At 45.1% G+C, this 18,305-nt stretch overlaps 1 protein-coding gene across 2 annotated transcripts in view; it reads left to right on the plus strand.

The window, feature by feature from the left end:
* The window catches only part of AATF (apoptosis antagonizing transcription factor), a 96,021-nt gene extending 78,359 nt beyond the window's left edge, over nucleotides 1-17,662 (plus strand). For both annotated transcript variants that reach the window (XM_029611712.1, XM_029611713.1), the window contains exon 12: nucleotides 16,055-17,662. In XM_029611712.1, coding sequence (XP_029467572.1) covers nucleotides 16,055-16,118 — 64 coding nt within the window. In that variant the 3' untranslated portion in view covers nucleotides 16,119-17,662. The remainder of the gene's footprint in view (nucleotides 1-16,054) is intronic.
* Nucleotides 17,663-18,305: the final 643 nt, after the last annotated feature.

Raw genomic sequence — 18,305 nt, forward strand, 5'->3', positions numbered from 1 at the left:
CCTTTGGAGCCGAGGTCTCGGCCTCAGTGAGCTTTTATGCCTGTAATAACTGGAGCGCCATGGCAGAGATTTCCATAAATCCAACACCAGCATGGGGGCTTTGCCCCCATGATGAATTTAGTTTTTTGGGAGAATGTGGCAACGGGGAAGAAGGGATCACTGCAGTGAAATCCGATTCATATCGTTCCAGAAGATAGCATATTGCTACATAGAAAGACTGCTTCCGCGGAATGGAAAGGCATTATAAATATGATTTGGGGTTTTCAGCCTGCCTGTACAAATAATGCTCAAGGTCGTTTATGACATGCTTAAAATTTAGGTAAAATGAGTCCCTCCTCCCGCAAAAAAAAAAGTTTACTTGGAACTTACTTGAGCAGCTGCCACTCTTCCCTGTAATGGTTGGAAGAGGCAGTGTTGGCCTTCCATAGCATCCTGTTAAAAATCTCACTTATTTTGGGACGAGAAGTAGATCTTGGGTGGGAGAGAGCATAGAACTGTTAGAGCGTATGTGTTTGAGAACCTTTTTTTTTTTTTAACAGGTGACTCCCTGTCACATGTGTACAAAAAAGGCTTCAGTAGGACCTGCCGCTTAGCTTGCAGGGTCAGATGACCCAGGCATGAAAGGCGGCATATGCCATCTCCAAATTATTTGTAAATTGCGGCTGCTTTTATAACTGTAACTTCTATATTTTGGCCAGCTGTATTCCAGACATTTTGCAGGTTAGCGGAACGGTCCCATATGTAAGGTCATTTTATTTCGATCTGCGGCGGGAGTGGCAGAAAGATGAGGAGTCCTGGAAAGGTGCAGAGAGGCAGTCGGGAGACTGGATCTGTTACTGCCAGCTGCGGGCTTGTAAGATCCTGGTACCAGGTGTTCAGAAACGCAGATCCGCAGAGAGTCAAAGACCAAATGCAGAACCCAAATCTCTGCCTGAATGAAGAGAGCCATTTATAAAGCAGAGAATTAGTAAAATAGGCCAAGGCGGCAGGTGCAGAATGAACATCTAAACATCAGGCGGTAGAACTGAATGCTTACAACATGCCGGTGAGGTTTGTGTGGGAGCAATATGTATTGCTTTATGTGTGTTGTTTAATTCTAGCTAAAATGTTATTGCCTGCCAGAGGCTGCTGGCTGGATAGCAGCTCCCAATCTCGCCCCTGCATGAGCATCCTTCAGAGTGTTGAACAGTTGAGTCTGCCTTCACCATCTAAGCTAAAACATACATATTTGATTTCAGCATTGCAGAGAAAAGTCTGGTGTTTTCAGCCTTTAGCAGTTAGCTTCTGTTTTCTGAAATCTCTTAGCAATAGCACGCCATCGCACGGTTGCAACCTGTGGGGTGGGGAGCACTCACCCCCGCAGCCGCTGAAGATAAGGTCTTGTTAAGAGAGGGGATATTTTGTGTGTGCGCATGGGGGTGGCTGGTTTCCCACTCATCACCCCCATGCTGGTCAGTCCCTGCAGAAGCATTGACTCCGACGCTTGTTTTGATGGTTTCAGCTCTATCTGATGCTTGTGTTGTGAAGCAAAGCTTCACCACTTCTCCACAGGCAGAAATCTTTAGGCTTATGGCAGTGTCCCCAAGCTGCCCCAGAGGCTTCTGTGCACTTTGCTATTGCCTGATATGGGGTTGGTTTAAATTATACAGCGTAAGCCGTGCAAAGCTACTTGCGGAAAGCAACACTTGGGTCTTAGGGAGAGTAGTGAATAGTAACTGGAAAAAATCTCCAGGCAGCTTTCTAAGGAACGGCATGAAGCCATCTCTGGATAATGTCTCTTGTGTCCTGTACTTGTGATTCTGTCAGAGAGGATTCTGATGGTGACATAAACCACACCGGCAAATCAAAGTAATTTACAAGGTCACCAGAGTAGCAGGACAGAAATACATCCTTCTAAGTAACTGCAGTCCTCCAGTGACTCTGGTGCTGTCTGTACTAGCAAATCCTCCCTCCATGTTCCAGTTATCAGACATGCACTCCCAAAGCCCCTCTTTAAATCCAGTTTAGTACTGCTACTGGTTAATCTGAAACCAGCATAGTGAGCCAAGCCTCATGCCATCACTGAAACATTGCTTCGTTGGTCCTTACTGCTTTGCAATGCATGTCAGCGTACAGGAGGTCCCAATTTTGACCATTCATTTGGGCTCCCTCTTCATAAGCTGACCCTGACTAGGAGCACTGTAGAGGCTGTCCTAAAGGATATAAAGCATTTTAGGATCTGTGTGGGATGGAAGGCACAAGGTCAATACAAGTCATTGGGAGATGTTTTAAATGTACAGCAAGTGTTTCTTTATAGTTTTAGCAGTTTAACCATCTAAACTTTTTCAATAATAGTACACTATGCATTGCCTACAGTTGTGATGTCCCATTGTAAAATGATTGATATCGCACTGATGTAGCTTTTTTTTGGGGGTTGTTTTTTTTTGCTGGGTCAGACTTCGGCTTGGACTGTCTGCAAAAGTTTAAGAAAACCAAAAGTCATGCTTTGCAGGGAAAGACTAACAAGCCCACAAGATAGCTAAAGTACTCGGATGGCTTTCTCCAGATGTGCATATCAGGGCATCCAGCTGTGCTCTGCCACCAATATTTTTGAATTTCTAGCACATTTTCCTAAGCTGCCATTGAACAGCATGTAACCTTTGTGCTGCATGAGATGCTTTTTATCCAAAGCACGTTACAGATGTACTGAGCAATTACTACATGTCACATGCACAAGAGGGCTACATTGATGGACTGCTGAAAAATGTATGGGCTCTGAAGATATTAGCGTATCATCTTATTGTCTGCTTCTGTGCCATCTTTCTCTGTCTCTCTCATGTTAACACTTTTTTTGTGGTGATTCAGTCAAGTATTTTGACTTCTTTGTGGACAGGGAAAATCTGTAATCTTTGTACAGGAATGGAGTTAGTCTGAAGTAAAATGCTTCAGAGCCTCACTGCGCTGATGCGGTAAGGTGGCGGTGATGGGGAGGTACCATCTGGAAAGTCCACGGGCACCTAAGAGGTCAGATGATGTTATTGTAAATCTTTGTGGTTAGACATGGAGAGAGAGAGAAGGGTGCTGGGAGCATTGGGAGTCTTGTATCCAAGGCTATCCAAGATAGGGTCTAGAGAAAGAAGGTGGCAGAAGTCCTCTTGGATATGGAGTGTAGGATACTACAGGCGATCGCGCTCTATAGCTGGTAGCTGGGATATATCCTTGGCAGTGTGGATCAGGAGTAAGGGGACAGACCAGATGAACCAGGTGGTCACTTTCTGCTGTCATCTACTATGACAGCTTTCAATAATAATATTTTGTATTTCTAGACTCACTCCAGTTTTAGCTCGAAGTGGGTTGTAACATTTTTTTTTTTCCAGATACAGTAAGTCTGTGCTCCAAACAGCTTAGAATCTAAGTGCATATCTGAGAAAAGAACAGACAACAGGGTCACAAGGAGTGTTAGTGGGGGAAGCGGGATTTAAACCCTGGTTTCCCTAGCTTGCAGCCTGCTGCTCTAACCAATAGGCCACCGTTGCGTTTGCGGGCACATTGTCTCACAGTTAACCCTGAGCTAGAAATTGGCAGTGTGCAGCGCACGTGTGTCACCAATTTACTTGGATAATCTGTGTGTGGCAACACAAAAGGAATTAGACTTTTTTTTTTTTTTCCTGCAAATCTGCTTGGTCCTGATTCGGGCAGGAATTCTTAGGTTCTAAGGTTTTACTGTCTCTTGGACCCTAAATGTGAATTTACAAATATTCGTCTCCCAGTCTGGGCTTTCAACACGCCCAGCAGTCGGCGGATCCCGTCCGCGCTCTGACTCATCTCGACTCTGCTCATCCAGACGGGCTTCAGATGTGCAAATAAAATCCACCATCTGCCGTGTTGGGCCTGTATTGCACAAGCAGAAGCTCCCGGGACTTGTTCAGAGCATTCAGGAGTTGCCCAAACTTGCGTGCAGTATGGGTTCAGCAGCTGGGTTTGCCAGCTGGCTCCATTTCTTCCTGGAATAGGCTGATCTGGTACCGGTGATCTACGTATGAATACGTAGTTGTGATTTCTGTAAGCAAAACTGGATCGCGACCTTATGCATGCACTGGGGCAAAATTAGGACTGAATCAGCCTGCCTGAAGGGGGAAAAAATTGAATCCTTTGTCCACAGTACTGTGAACATTTCATGTTTTTGGTTAAAAAAAAAAAAAAAAAAGGTGAAAAATGGGAAATCCATAGTTCCAAAGCTGCCTTTTTTTTTTTCCCCTCTGTAGTTTGTTCCAGATGTTAAGTTGAAAGTTTTTATCCTCTTTCTTTTGTGAAAGACACAGATGTTTTTTGAAGCCCCCATTATCTCCTGAGCAGAGACAGGTCACCCTGACAGGTAGAACAAGACCAAGCGAATATGCACCATTGATCTAATCACTTGAAAAGAGCAATATTTTAAGTGGCGCTACCTTTTAACAACATTGTTAAGGGCTCTCATTACTCTTTCATTAGAGACTTGCTCTATCCCTTATCAGGCCGCAGGAGGGACATAACTCACGGCACTGATTTGATCTCTTGTGAAAGAGGATTACAGCTTTGCATTGACTCATGTTGACATGGCTTATAATTTGCTTTTTGATACACATGCCAGGGGTAGGGACCTCTTCTCTCCCCAGCTCAGCAGGGTGCTGAGAGAGGGCGCCCGTACGTCGTTTAAAACCGAGGAGGGTGAGGTCTGTTCTGCTGGAGTATCAGAGAGAAGAAACTCAAGGGTCTATGCTTGTCCGTTCTTTCCATAGTATCAAGTCGTGGCAAAGTGTGTTTTAGGGTAAACTTTCAAAGGTCCGGTTGGGATTTGCACAGCTTTAATGCCTGAATCTCCCCTGTCCTAAAAGTACCCGTGGACTTTTTTAGTCGCAATAAAAAGTGACATTTCCTGGGGGGGGGGGGGGTGTTTGGAAAAGGCATAATTTGATCAGGGAAGAAAAGTAGGGGTAAAGTCCATACAGTCGTCTCATCTGCATGACAATCTGGGGGTCTATATTCAGACACAGTCCGGAGAACAGAGTTGGAGGCGTATTCAGTAGCGCAGCCGGATATCTTAAGTAGTCAGCCGGCTAACTTTAGGACAGCACTTTGACTTGACCAGACTTAGCCGGCTAACTCAACTCCTCCCACTTACAGCCCCGGAGCACCACCAACTTATCTGCCTAAATTCTAGCCAGCTACAACTGAGCCGGATAAAGGCTGAATATGGCAGGGTGAGCCATTTAGATGGATAACTTTTCAGTTATCCCTTTCGTCTTGATGGCAGCGCAATGTATACCAGCTCGAGTGGGGAGGGATAGAGCTGTGTGTATTTTATAGCAAGAGAGTTGGATTTTGTTTGGATGTGTAGATATATATATATGTGTGTGTGTGTGTATATATATATAAAATCTCCATCTACCTAAATGCAATGACGAGATACGGCTAAAAGTGAGTGTGTGGGGGGGGGAATGGGGAAGATGAATTAGGAGTTGTCTGCCTTGTAGAGTCTGATCTAGAACATCTTTAGCGTGAGAACAGAGCAGGGATTTATTCTTGGAGAAGCAGGTTCCGTGTTGACATCTTCATAGAGCGTGTGAGTATGTGCGCCCGTCTTTTAATGTACAGGAAATAACTCTGCAGAAAAATCTGTTATAAAATTTAGATAACAGCGTTGTGGCATTCTCCCTGGAGCCATTTATCCTGTCCTCGTTGGAAGCCTTCAGAGCATCTGTGCTGCAGAGCTGTGTTTGAGTTCATTTTGGGTAAATAATTTCAGAGATCCATTATGTGAAATTTAAATCTTGTTATCTAAGGTACTACAACAGTTAAAGGGTTAAAAAGAAAGGGCCTCTCTTGTGGTATAAGAGGTGTCAAGTTCAGTTTGTCAGCTTCACTTTACATTCTGTTCCCTCACCAAGCTCCCCATGACATCTTATGCCGTAAGAGATGCCACATGCAGCACCAGTAAATGCTCAGTTTCTTTGCTCTGCCTCTTTCTCGAGCCATGAGCTTGGGTGCCTCCTGTCACCTGTTCGTTTTTTTTTTTTCTTTTGCCGTTTTATTATCTGGAGGACCCAGGGGAAGGTGAAGCTCTTTCAGCGATCTGTTGTGAATTGTACTTTCTTAAACAAAAAAAAAAAAATAGAAATTGCTCGGTCTTCTCTCTTGCATGCCCTGGGAAGCGCACACCTTCTCTTTTAATCTCCGTTCCTCTCTCGCCTGGGTTTCAGGGCTTATTGGGAAGGGGCTGTGCTGTTCCACTGCAGTGGGCACAACTATTGTCTGCTGCTGCTGGCAAGGCTGTAGTAGAAGAAAAGATGACACGGCTGCAAAGGGAGGACTCTGATGGAAAGCCTTTGACTTTTTGCTTTCTCTCTGTACTTTCCCATCGTGTGTATTCTGCTCTCCCCCCTCCCCTGGCCGTCACTTATACAGGACGATTAACTGCAAGCATTTTCTCTGTATAAGGGAGAGGATGGCTCCCCTGTCCTTGGCTGGGCTGGACAGCACTGCAGTGCTAATGCGGTGTTTTTTAATGCGTGGATATTTTATTTTTTTTTCCAGCTCATCGATCCCCTCTTCAGTACCTGAATTTCTTTATTTTGGTCGGAGCATGTGCATATAGTTCAGTACAAGTCAGGTTATATCTTTGCCTCAGTCTCTTATCCTTTCCTGTCGCCACTCCCCGTGAGCTGCTGATTCTGGGGATGCCGCCTCAGCAGGGAGGCGAGGTGTTAAAAATTGCTGCATTTTCATAACATTTTCCTTCTGGTGTCTTCCTGAATCCCACAGCACTTTTTATAAACGATTAACAAAAAAAAATGCAAGCAGGCAGCTATTTCAGGCAGCATGGTGGGGGCACCCGAAGAAATAATGGAAGCAGAGTACAGCAGGGTGCCAGGACGCATGGGGCAGCATCGGTATTCGGACCCGCAGAGAGAATTCCCAGCTCTGCGTGCAACGATTCCCTAACTTACCTTAGAGGCATTGCAGGGAGAACCTTTTTTTTTTTTTTTTTTTTTTTAAACCTCAGGCCCTGACACTGCACTTGCCTTAGATTTTAGCATTTTCATGGCCTTTGTAGAATTGGCCTTCTGGTGTCTTCCTCCCTCCCTTGTGCTTAGGAATGAGCAGCACAGCCCGGATGACACTGGCACAGGGGTAGCACCTGTCCACAAGAGGTTTGTTTTTTGGTTTTTTTTAAGACATGACTGTCTCCTCCTCCTCCTTTTGGGCTTGCAGCTCATTCAGAACTAGGGCCGGGATCTAGCACCCTAAGCCTTCTGTGCACAACCCTCAGGGTTGTTTTTTTTTTTTTTCTTTTCCTCCATTTTCTACCCACTCCCCCAGTTTAGTTGAGCCATCGCACTGACAGTCCTCGTCCGAGGGCCATGGTCTGGGTCTTTTTCCAGAGCAGGTTGTCGCCATTGCGTGATGACTGATCTCTCCCCTGCTGGGGGTTATGGGCACTGCTTCCAGCCGACCTGGGGGTGGAAGACCCGAGCTGCAGGTCAAACACCGGTCGTCCCCCCCGTCCCCCGCATGGCAGAGAACAGTGCTGCCGCTGAGGTGCCAGGCCCGGCCTATGCCGGAGTTGGTTCTGAACAGTTTCCAGAGCCTAAAACCTGCACTTCCAGGCCTTTATACGGAACAGCACTACAGTGCCGCTGTCTGTTGGGAGACATGAGCTAAAGCTGCTATTAAGTACAATATTTTCACCTTGCCTCTGCCCGCCACCTCCTCCAGCGGTTTCTCTTAGGCTGCTGTTAGAAGTTGATTCACGTATAGGCAGTGAAGCATCCTATGGCTCTTAACTATCGCTGTTACAGGACTGGGATTTGAACAAGGAACTTCATCCATTTTTATTATCTGAGGCTGGCAGATAGAAAACAGTAAACACATTGCACAGGCCCCACTGTGTTCCCTAAAGGCCTGATGTGTCAATATCCATCCCTCTGATATTGAGGCCTTACCATAAAAATAAGGTGCTCCCGGGCTGAGGACATGTATAAATACCAACGACCTTCCTTCCCCTCCCTGCTAAAAGCCAGGAGATAGTTTATCATCTTGCCTTTGTGGGGATGGTTGGCTTTCCCACGTCACATCCACTGTGACCATAGGAATGTGGAAATCTGTTCCTGGACTTCAGAATATCGACACTTGATAAAAGTATTCTCCTGGCTAGCTGCTGCCCTCATGCAACCAGATCTTTTATAAACCCCCCTCACCTAAGATGTATTAGAAAGCAACATGCAAACTAGCTCATATTCAGTCCTACCAACTGAACAGCCTCTGGCATCTGGCGATTTAGGTAATCCTTTGTTCCTGCTCTCCTCCCCTTTTCCTTTTTCTCTTGCTCTGTCTTCAGATTTCCCCCCCCCTCCCTCCCTGACTGGACGCTCTCCTGAAAAACCTGTCTTGCCAGATCTCCAGGGTTTGGTGGGTGGGTGGGTTGGGCGATCACGTCTAGACGTTGGATGCTGTTGTGGTGGTTCGTCTGGCTGTGGAGCGGAGAGGGCAGCAGTGCATCAAGGAGCTGAAGCCTGGCGTTTGTAGCTTATCCGCCCCCCCCCCCCCCCCCCCCCCCCCCCCAATACCTATTTGGCTGTCTCTAGCAAATCCTGCCAAGTTCCTTTGTCTTAAGACCCAGATCTGACTTTCTTAAATATTTATAAAGCTTGTGCCTGATCTCAAGAGACCAGCCAGAGGTCACATGTCACCTTTCGCAATTTAAAGCCCTGGGGCTAAAAGCATTTTCACAGGCTTGAAGGACCCAGTCCTGACCTGAGCAGAAGAGAGGGAATTGAGGCAGGACCTTCCTGAGTCTCCTTCAAGCACTGGGGCTGATGATGGCAGACTGGCTGTGTAATTTATGGTCTGAGCTTTCCTTTTCTCCTCTCTCTCTCTCTCTTTCACAAACTCCCCCCCCCCCTTGCACACCCCCCCCCCCCCCCAGCTGCATGTTTTCTATGGAAGTGAGGCTTACAGTGCCATCTTGTGCCTAGAGCCCACAACTCGAAGGGAAGCAACCAGCATTGCACTGAATTTCATAGCCAGGTCTAAAAACAAAAAAAAAAAAGATTCTTTCAATGCTGCTGTGGTTCTTGTTGCTCAGCTGATTATCGGAACAGTATCGGTTTAATTCTGTCGCATGTTGCGAGTTCATCACTAGAAAGATACCTGGGGTCATTACAAACAGGGCAGCTGAAGGATAAAGTGGTGCCCGGGGCAAAGGTTGCTTTTGACCGCCCTCCTTTTTTTTTTTTTTTTTCGGGCTCCTGTGCTTGCAGATTCACAGAGGCACTGAAAAGTGTGATGTGGTGGCGCCTCTGCCCGGCTTGGCACCCAGGGCAGCTGTCTTTCTTGCCCACCTCTGGCAGTGGCCCTTGTTAACAAAGCGCTGTAGCGCCGTGACGTTAGACTGCGCCACAGCTTGCACAAACGGAGGCCTCCATCGTTTGTGAGAGTGAGCAGGGTGAGCTGGGGCCTAGACGTTATTCAGCTGAGAGAGCACAAGAGTCCTTTCCCTCTGAATATTCAGTTTATGGTTTTCCATTGCCTCGGGTACAAACTTAGAGCCCTGGTTATTAAGCATTTTTCCCGTAGACCCAAACCGGGAGAAAGCCTTCAGTAAATTGGGCTCTTAGATTATAAGCTCTCAGAATGTAAATCACCTTGAGTGAAATCTGAAAATAATGTTATGTCATGTAATTGGCCGTGTTGTCAGAAAACCAGAGGGTTCCTCAAGCCCTGGCCTCATCCGATTACTTCGCAGCTTGCTCACGCTCGCTCTTTGATAATCCAGGGGACGGCAAAAGAAAATGCAAATCTTGTAGCCACTTCTGCAACACGGTGACCATTGTGATTACTACTTAACTCCAAAATAGCGTGACCAGATGAAGTCTCTGGATCAGCACTTTTCCCCTTGTATCTTATTACATCATACTCTCCTTCCCCCCCACTTCCAGCTCCCCCCTCAAAAAAAAAAAATCTTCCAGATGTGCGTTTGAATTATTTATTTTTGTAGCCATGAAAGTTGTCCTCTTGCCAAAACATTCTGCCCTTGTGATGGTGTTCTGTGAAGAAAACCCCTTCCTCCGAGGGTGAGGGAGATCTGCTGTTCCCACTTAGCAGGCCAGTGGTTTTCCAGTATGGGCCATTGGTCACGGTCCCTAATTATATTTATGACAATGCTTTAAAAAAAAAAAAAAAAAATTCAGTTAAGTGGTTGATTGCCTCACGTTAACTATAGTCTCATTTGCCAGGGCATAGTTCATCTTAAACGGGATCATGTGACTGAACAAATAATGAGAGGGGCAGTTAGAGAGGATGATGGGGATTCTGAAGTGACTGGAATAAACAGACTAGTCTGATTGATTTATGAAGTGAGAGGAGAGAAAAATTGCCTTCTGGTGAGATGGGAAGGCATTCTGCGTGCACAGTTCTGAATTTGAGTATCTACTGAGCCAAAGAAGGGTGGTTGCTGAAGTCTACTTGGATACATGGAATTATTAAGGGTCAATAGACAAGTTATAGCCAATACCTTTTTACTGGACTGGCCTAATAACTTATGTGACAAGCTTGCCCAGTACAAAGATATCAGCTACAACTTGTTGGTTGACCTTTAATTCCAAGTACCTACTGATAAAGGGACATAGAAGCATTTCACAAATGGTAGCCTCCCCATGCCAAGTGTTTTATTACACTCAAGACCAAGCATTACCTGTGTTTTATGTGCATAATAACATATGACACGGCAAGGAACAAGATGTTATGACCCATGCCTAAACTGGCACATGGTTATTGCAGTGTATATCACACCTGAAGTGTATTACATTAAAAAAAGTTGAACAGGGGGCGAAGAAGCGTATGAGAGAGTTATTTCAAAAGCTGATTGTGCTAATGTACAGCAAGGTTTTGTCAATAGATGCTTCTTTGTATAAGGTGCTCTAAATTTTGGGGTATATTAAATACCTAGTGCTGACAAGATAATTCCAGTGGTTGTGTTCTCCCACTAGAATTTACCAGAGAGCGCTGTGGGATGATGGGGGAGAGGGGCACAGTCAGAATCATTGACGCCTCCCTCATGCTAATCTAGCACAGGACGAAGCAGAACGATATCTTTGAAAGATGTAAATGAGGCTGGCCCCTCCCCTGGAGTGTGGCTCATGGGTGGGGGGGGGGCGTGGCAGTGATTGAGTATCCAGGGAAAGCGTTTGAAACAGGCATCAAAAAAGATCTTCAGCCAAGGACATCCTGGATTCATTTCTTCAAGAAGCCTTACTAAGGTGCAGTAGCACAAGGGATCCATTGAAGAAATGGCGTGTAAAGAGCAGTCTTGCATGTGTGCTGTTAGCAGATGGGAAGCTAAGTGACTTTGGCTGAATGGTAGATAGCAAGAGGTGTAGATGAGGGCAATGAAACCGGGATTTCCCAAGCTTGCTGCTTTCAGCTCTTCGCCACCGTGCTGCTCTTTGCTGTCCCTCCTCCCTTCCTCTGGACATCCTTCTGCACGTGCTCCCTCCCCCTCCCCCCTCTCCCCACTCCTCCATCTCTTCCTGCTCCTGAATCGCTGCATGTTTCTGCTGCTTAGCCTTGGACCAGGAAAGGAGCTTAAATAATCGAGCCGCAGCACGCACGGGCACGTTGCCTGGGAAATGGTGCTGTGATTTCCTGGTCTCTTCTTTTTTTTTTTTTTTTTTTTTTTTCCCAGAAACCAGGTTTTATGATAATATAGTAAAAAGATTAAATTAGAAAGTGCCTCACCAAGGGTTATAAAACCCTTCAATACAGTGGAAATCGGTAATTATCCCCTCTGCAGCCTAAAGGACAGTTTAAAAGGAATAAAAATGTTAGTGCTCATTACTTGCTTTTGTAGGTTGCAATAAAGGGTGAGTTAAATTTTAATTTAAGGAAGACCCGGTTATCGACCTAACTCTGTGCTGTCTTTAATTACTCTGCAGAGGTTATTTCACTGCTCATTCTCAATACTTTGTGCTGAAGTCGCCTTTCCTCTGTGGATTGTGTTCCAGGAGGCAGCCAAAACAAGGAGCAGATATCTCCACTCATTGACTCAAATCAATGGTCTTTGGGTTTTGTTTTTTTTTTAATAAGTGGAGGGAGAAGTCAGAATACAAGCACCCCAAGTCCATAGGTTGGAGTGGGTTGGAAGTAATAGAAATACACTTACTCTGGCGAATTGGAAGAGAGACAAGGTTAAATCTACATAATTGATGGCGTTTCATCTTCTACAGGGCTGAAATTTTGGGAAGAAAGTCAGTTTTGAGGTTGTCTGAAGGTCCAAAGATTTAAGGGGATTATTATTGGGGGGCAGATGCAGGCTGAACTTTGTTTACTCTGTCTAGCCCAGTTCAGCTTCCTTGGAAAAACATTTATTTAGAAAGTATTTGAGATATGGATACAGACGTATAAGTCTATATAGAAAACTTGTGGAGATAGCCCAGCAAAGAAGAAAATTAGTTGAAAGAAAGCCTAGCCAAGTGGTTGAGTAGAGGGGATGCATTCTTAACAGATGCAAGCTCACAGGACTACTGATGTCCCTCCCTAATCAAAGAAAAATGCTAACCTGGATTTCCCCTGCTCCCTCAACCCATACAGTGCATCCAGATTTTTTTGCAGGTTATACCTTTCTTTAGGTAAATAGAGCTACTATCCCACAGTTATGGTGTAAGCCACTCCTTAAACCTTCAGTGGACCCTACCTGCCCTGCTAACCTTCGTCCCATCTTCCTCCTCCCTTTCAGGTCCAAACTGCTCAGGACATGCCATTCATCTCTGCTGTCTTGACATCCTTTCATCCCAAACTCGGCCTCAGTTCTACAGTGGCTGCTCTTGCCAGAGTCTCCAATGACCTCTTCATGGCCAAGGGCCTTGACTCGATCCTCATTCTCCTCCTTGACACACTGGACTCTATTGGATTTTGGGTCTCTGCACCATCCTGGTTTTCTTCTTACCTCTCCCATCATACTTTGGCGGTTCTTCCTGTACTGCTATTCCGATGTCTGTCAGTGTTGCCTCAAGCTCTGTCCTGGGCCCTCTTTACATTTCTTCCACTCTCATGTCCTCCCATGGCTTTCATGGACCACTTTGATGCTGATGACACCCAGGTTTACCTCTGTATGCCAGATATTTCACTGAGAATCCAGCACTAAATCTCCGCCTGCTTGTCTGATACTGCCTCCTGGATGTTTTGCCACCATCTTAAACTTGACATGGCCAAGATGGCATTTGTCCTTTCCGCAATCCTGCTTCCCCCTCATCCCTTTTCTCTTGCTATGGATGGCATTCTCATCCAGTTTACTCAGCCCGTACCCTTAGGGTTATCTTTGCATCTCTCTCCTTCTCTACACACAACCAAAAAGCTGCTAAAGCACGCCATTCCTTCCCCTATAACATCACTAGAAATTCATGCCTTGCTTTTCTGACCATGCTACCATATGCTCATTCACTCTTCTCATCTCCCATTTAGACTACTGCAACTTGTTTTCCGTGGGCCTAACGCTGAATCACCTTTCTCTACTGTAATTTAGTCAAAATTCAGCTCCACAACTTATCTTCCTTCAATGTCGCTGTGACCACGCAGCCCCTCTTCTCGAGTTGCTCATTGGCATCCTGTCCGCTTCTCTTGCTCACCTCCCAGTGCATTCACTCTGCAGCTCTTCATTATCTGTCTTCATCTCTCTCTCCCCCTGCACCCTTCCTTGTGAAGCTCAGCAGGCAAGTCAGTATTTTTGAAGCCCAGGACTTTGAGTTTCATGTAATTCCTCTCTGCCTTGGCCATCATATCAAACCGTGCAGTTTGTTGATCACTGGCGCTCAGGTGGGGCACCTACCTGGACATTAAAGACACGTCCTCCACATGTAGTTACCAGGTCCGGTGCTGCCTCCTCCCCTTGTGGGTTCTGTCACTATTTGTCTGAGAGGAGCTCTTTGAATGGCACCCACAATATCTCTGCTTCTGTTCAGTTTATCAGATGGGATTCTCTAATCCCCATCCGGCAGGTTAGAATCTCCCCCTTCGTGCTGTCTTTCGGATGTCTTCGGTCCGCTCTCTGTCCACTTCTTTCGTCTGAGTCGGAGAACTGTAGGCTCTTGCCACCGTAGGTGGCAGTGCTACTGTCTCCTTCCCCCACACCCCTCTGCATGTCGGTCACTTTGATAGTTTTGGGTTTTTTTACATAAATAGCTGCTGCGCCCCCTTTTCTGAAAGGAGCTGCCCTAGAGAGTAGTGAAGTCAAACAGCTTCTGTTTGAACTTTTCTCCCCATGTTTGCAGTTACGCTCATAGCCTGTGGTGTTTATAGTGAGACTGCCGCGCCTGTTGAGAGTAGGCATGTAACACAAAGGTAGAATCAGCTGGCTTTGGTCTTCTCTGCACACCATGGGGTTAGGCAAACACTGAGAGGCAACTGAAATTTACTGCTGCTGTTAAAGAGGGGGGCTTGTTCCCTCCCCCCACCCCTTTCCTGGTTTTTCTCTCCAGCCCCTGATCTTCTCCACTGTCACCTCTCTTAAAGCTTCTCTCCAGTCTGTGGTCCTCCACCGCAGGATTTCTGCACATTCCCTGATTCTCTGGGCCCCCATCCCACCTCCCACTTAGAGAATCAGGTCTGTAGAGGAACCCACTTTATCCCTCCCCCCCCCCCTACCAGCAGAGTTTTTCTCACCACCCCCTCTTCCAGTTGTCTGCTTTCTGAGGTTATTTATCTTTCTAAGGTTATTCTTCAGCTTGTGGCCGATGACAGAGTTCCTGCAGAATTCATCAAGGCAATTGGAGAAGCATTTATTTCTGTGATCTAGTAAGGGTTAACCCAGAGAGTTTCTTGGTATTATCTATCATCAATATTGATCCTGAGTTTTCTTTTCATAGGATTGGTATGTCATATTGGTGCTTCTACGTAGCATGACTTCACCACGGTAATCCTGCCATTTATATATTCATGCAACCTTAAAGTCTGCATGAATATATATATATGGCATGATTACCGTGGTGAAGTCATGCTACGTAGAAGCACCAATATGACATACCAATCCTATGAAAAGAAAACTCAGGATCAATATTGATGATAGATAATACCATGAAACTCTCTGGGTTAACCCTTACTAGCATTTGGTTCTTCCATCTTCCTTACAAGGTTGCATGAATTCTCCTGGAGACTTGGGGGTTAGGTCTGTACAGCTTTTGTTCGGAGGATTAAAAATCAACCCCCCCCCCCCACCCCCACCCCATCCCGACCAAGAAGGACGGCCGCAAATATAGAAACGTATAGAAAAAGAGAAGATTTCTTTTAAGCCATTAACAAGCGTTTTCTTCCCCATCTCTGACAGAGGGTTTATCACAAAAGTGTATGATCTAACAAAGACCTGCCTGAGCAGAGTCCCAGTCCTTTCTCCTATTTCCTCTGGATCCTCAGAAATGAAAAACACACTCTTGCACCTGAGGTTTCTTCATTGTTTGCCATCCTTGTATCTTCTGTCTTTCCCCACTGCATGGAAGATACTTATGCAGAAAAAATTGATACCTAAAAAAAAAAAATTCTGCTTCTAAAATGGGAAACTCAGAATTCTTATCAGGGATGTTGCATGGGTGATATTAATTGGAATCTTGTTGCTGGGTCGTTTTCATTGTTTTTCAAGTACCGTCAAGACCAGGAGAATGTATGAAAACTAAATTATACCCCACATAGCCCGTCTGATTGAATCCTCCTAGTGCATTCTCCTACATCCTATTAAAATATTCAATCTTGGTTTCTCACTTGAAGAGCCTGCTTGCAAAGGGCAAGCTTATAGAAAACCTTGTTCCCTAGAGAGATGGTAGTCAGCCACATAGAGATATTTACATATTTCTGTGCTGCCTTTGATTGGGGTTATGCACGTATTTTCCTACAATCGTATTTATTAGTGAGATTGCCAGAGATGCATTTTTAATTGGGGATTTTTTTTTATTTTTTTTTGCTCCCAATCTAGCAAGACAACAAGGTTGTTTGATCTGTGGCACCGAACTTGACCTTGAAAAGTTGCTTAAATCTCGTTCTGTTTCCTTTTCAGGTTGGAGCTTTATCAGTCACTGTTTGGAAGAACCAAGTGCCTTGAAGGGGAGAAGATGATGTAACTGCCCCTGATAGAGGTGGATAAACCCTTAACCCATCCTCCGCCATTAGGATGGTACGGCTGCATTCTGGGCTTTGCGTGCTCGGAGAGCTCTTTGCATTCAGACACTGCCATTTCAGATGAAAACATTTTCAGTGCGATTGTTGGCATGGCAGCATGGTGAAGAGGGCACAGTTGTGATTCTTGTGCACAAACTTCACTGTGTGACCCTGAGCGAGTCACTTAATCTCCTCTCAAACTTAAAAGATTGTAAATTCTTGGGGCAGGGACATTGTAAACAAATTACTTGCAAAATGCTGTGTACGCTGATGGTGCTGTATAAGACAAAGTTGTTGTTGGGTTTTTTTTTTTTACAGAGCATAGGACAGGTCCAACCCCTTATCTGTTTCCAGTAGTTCTGGCACTGATTAGCAGCTTCGTTGCTGTGTTAGAAATCAAAATAATTGTGTAACAGAGCTCTTGAAGAGTCATGGTGGCATGTGAATCTCACATTGAGTAGCTCTTACCTTCAAGTTATAGTTGAAGGATCACAAATTTTGATCTGTCCTGTGCGTGTATGTGAAATTTTTTTTTCTCTTTTTAACCAATGCAAATAATTATTAATTGATTCGGGTTAACGAAGCCTGATTACAAGCAATAGTCATGGTGCTGATCTTGAAGTACTGTGTGTTACACGGCGTCAGGTGATCAGGCATCATTAGTGCATAGTGAGCACATCGTGAGATGCTGACCAATGGCAGGGCAGTGTTGGCGACTCTCAATGACATCACAGTATGCTCTATAGCTTTGTTTTAAAATTCAACTAAGATGATTGCGCATACAGTAAAAAAAAAAAAAAAAAATCAGTCCAAAGGATCACCAACAAGTCTTGTTGCTGTGCTGGGTGCTGAAATCTTTTGGGGGGGAGGGTAATTTTAAGACTTTCTGCATAAATGCAGAACCTGCAGGTAATTTAACTTTCACCGTGAAAGTTATGCCAGAAGAATCACCCATGCACATTTTGCACCCACTAAGTTGTGCTGGTGGTTCTTCCAAATTCAAAAGTGTGCATGGCCATGCGAACTGCCAGTGAAGTTCTGTGCGGTCACCCCGCGTGCCCAAGTTTATGCACAGTCTTCAAAAAAAAAAACAAAAAAAAAACACAACCCCTTCTAAACATCCCCTTCTTGCAGGTAAAGCACTGTTTAACCCATGGAACGGGCTTTGAAAATGACCCTCTTAATATCTTTCTGTCGCCATGTTATTACCAATGAAGTATCTGCGTACAGTAGAACAGCCATTAGCCAATCAGATTGCAGCATTATATCTAAAAGAGAATATGTATGTACGAGGTGCTGGGAAATACTGCGTCGGGTGTAAGGAAGTGTGCGCTGTTCCTAGGGTCAGATATGTGTTTGTGCCTGGCCATTTTAGGTTTTGCAGTCGGGTGGGATAAAAATGGATGATGACAAACGCTATTGTTTTCTATTGTACGTTGCTTAATGTGCATCGGGACTCAATGTGTGTAAAGCATCAGCTTCCTTTCAATAAATGGTTTTAAACATATATGTACATAGTAGTTTGTATCATTTAAAATGTTCTGTAGCCATAGGAATGTGTATTTCCATTTTTTATTTATATTTGATCTAAAACATAGACTGGCATATAAAATAAAAGTAAACCACCCCAGAATGGGTACAGAGCCCTCAAGCAGGCGTCCTGAAGGTCACCTAGGGCCACTCTACCAATGCTGGGCAGGAGTCTTCCTGACCTGGGCCTGCATTCGTTTTGCAGACAAGTTTCAGCAACGCACAGCCAGCACTCAGGTATCTGTAAGTGCTTCAGAGATGTCACGTTGGTAGATGAAGCCAGGCCATTCTGCTCTCCTAATGTGAGAGGTGTCTGCTTAGATGCAGAAGAAAATAGCTTCATCAGTCAAATGAGGGGCCAAGAGTGTAACGCACCTGTTGGCCTTTTCTTTCCCTTTGTGGGGGTCTAAAAAGTAGGGAAGAGGTTATAATTCCAAAAATGTACAAGAAACCTCCAAAAATACCTGGCTGGAAATAATTCACTTACAAAATGTGTGGTGATTTTTTTTTTTTTAAACTGTGCAAAGTCCTGTGTAAGGTTTGACTTCACTGTGCTCCATTGTACCATTGGCCAATTCTTATAGTGACTCCTGAACAACGGTCAGGCCTGGTGCCTATTG

The sequence above is a fragment of the Rhinatrema bivittatum genome, chromosome 8 (genome assembly GCF_901001135.1).
Source record: "Rhinatrema bivittatum chromosome 8, aRhiBiv1.1, whole genome shotgun sequence".
In the NCBI taxonomy this organism is placed as follows: Eukaryota; Metazoa; Chordata; class Amphibia; order Gymnophiona; family Rhinatrematidae; genus Rhinatrema; species Rhinatrema bivittatum.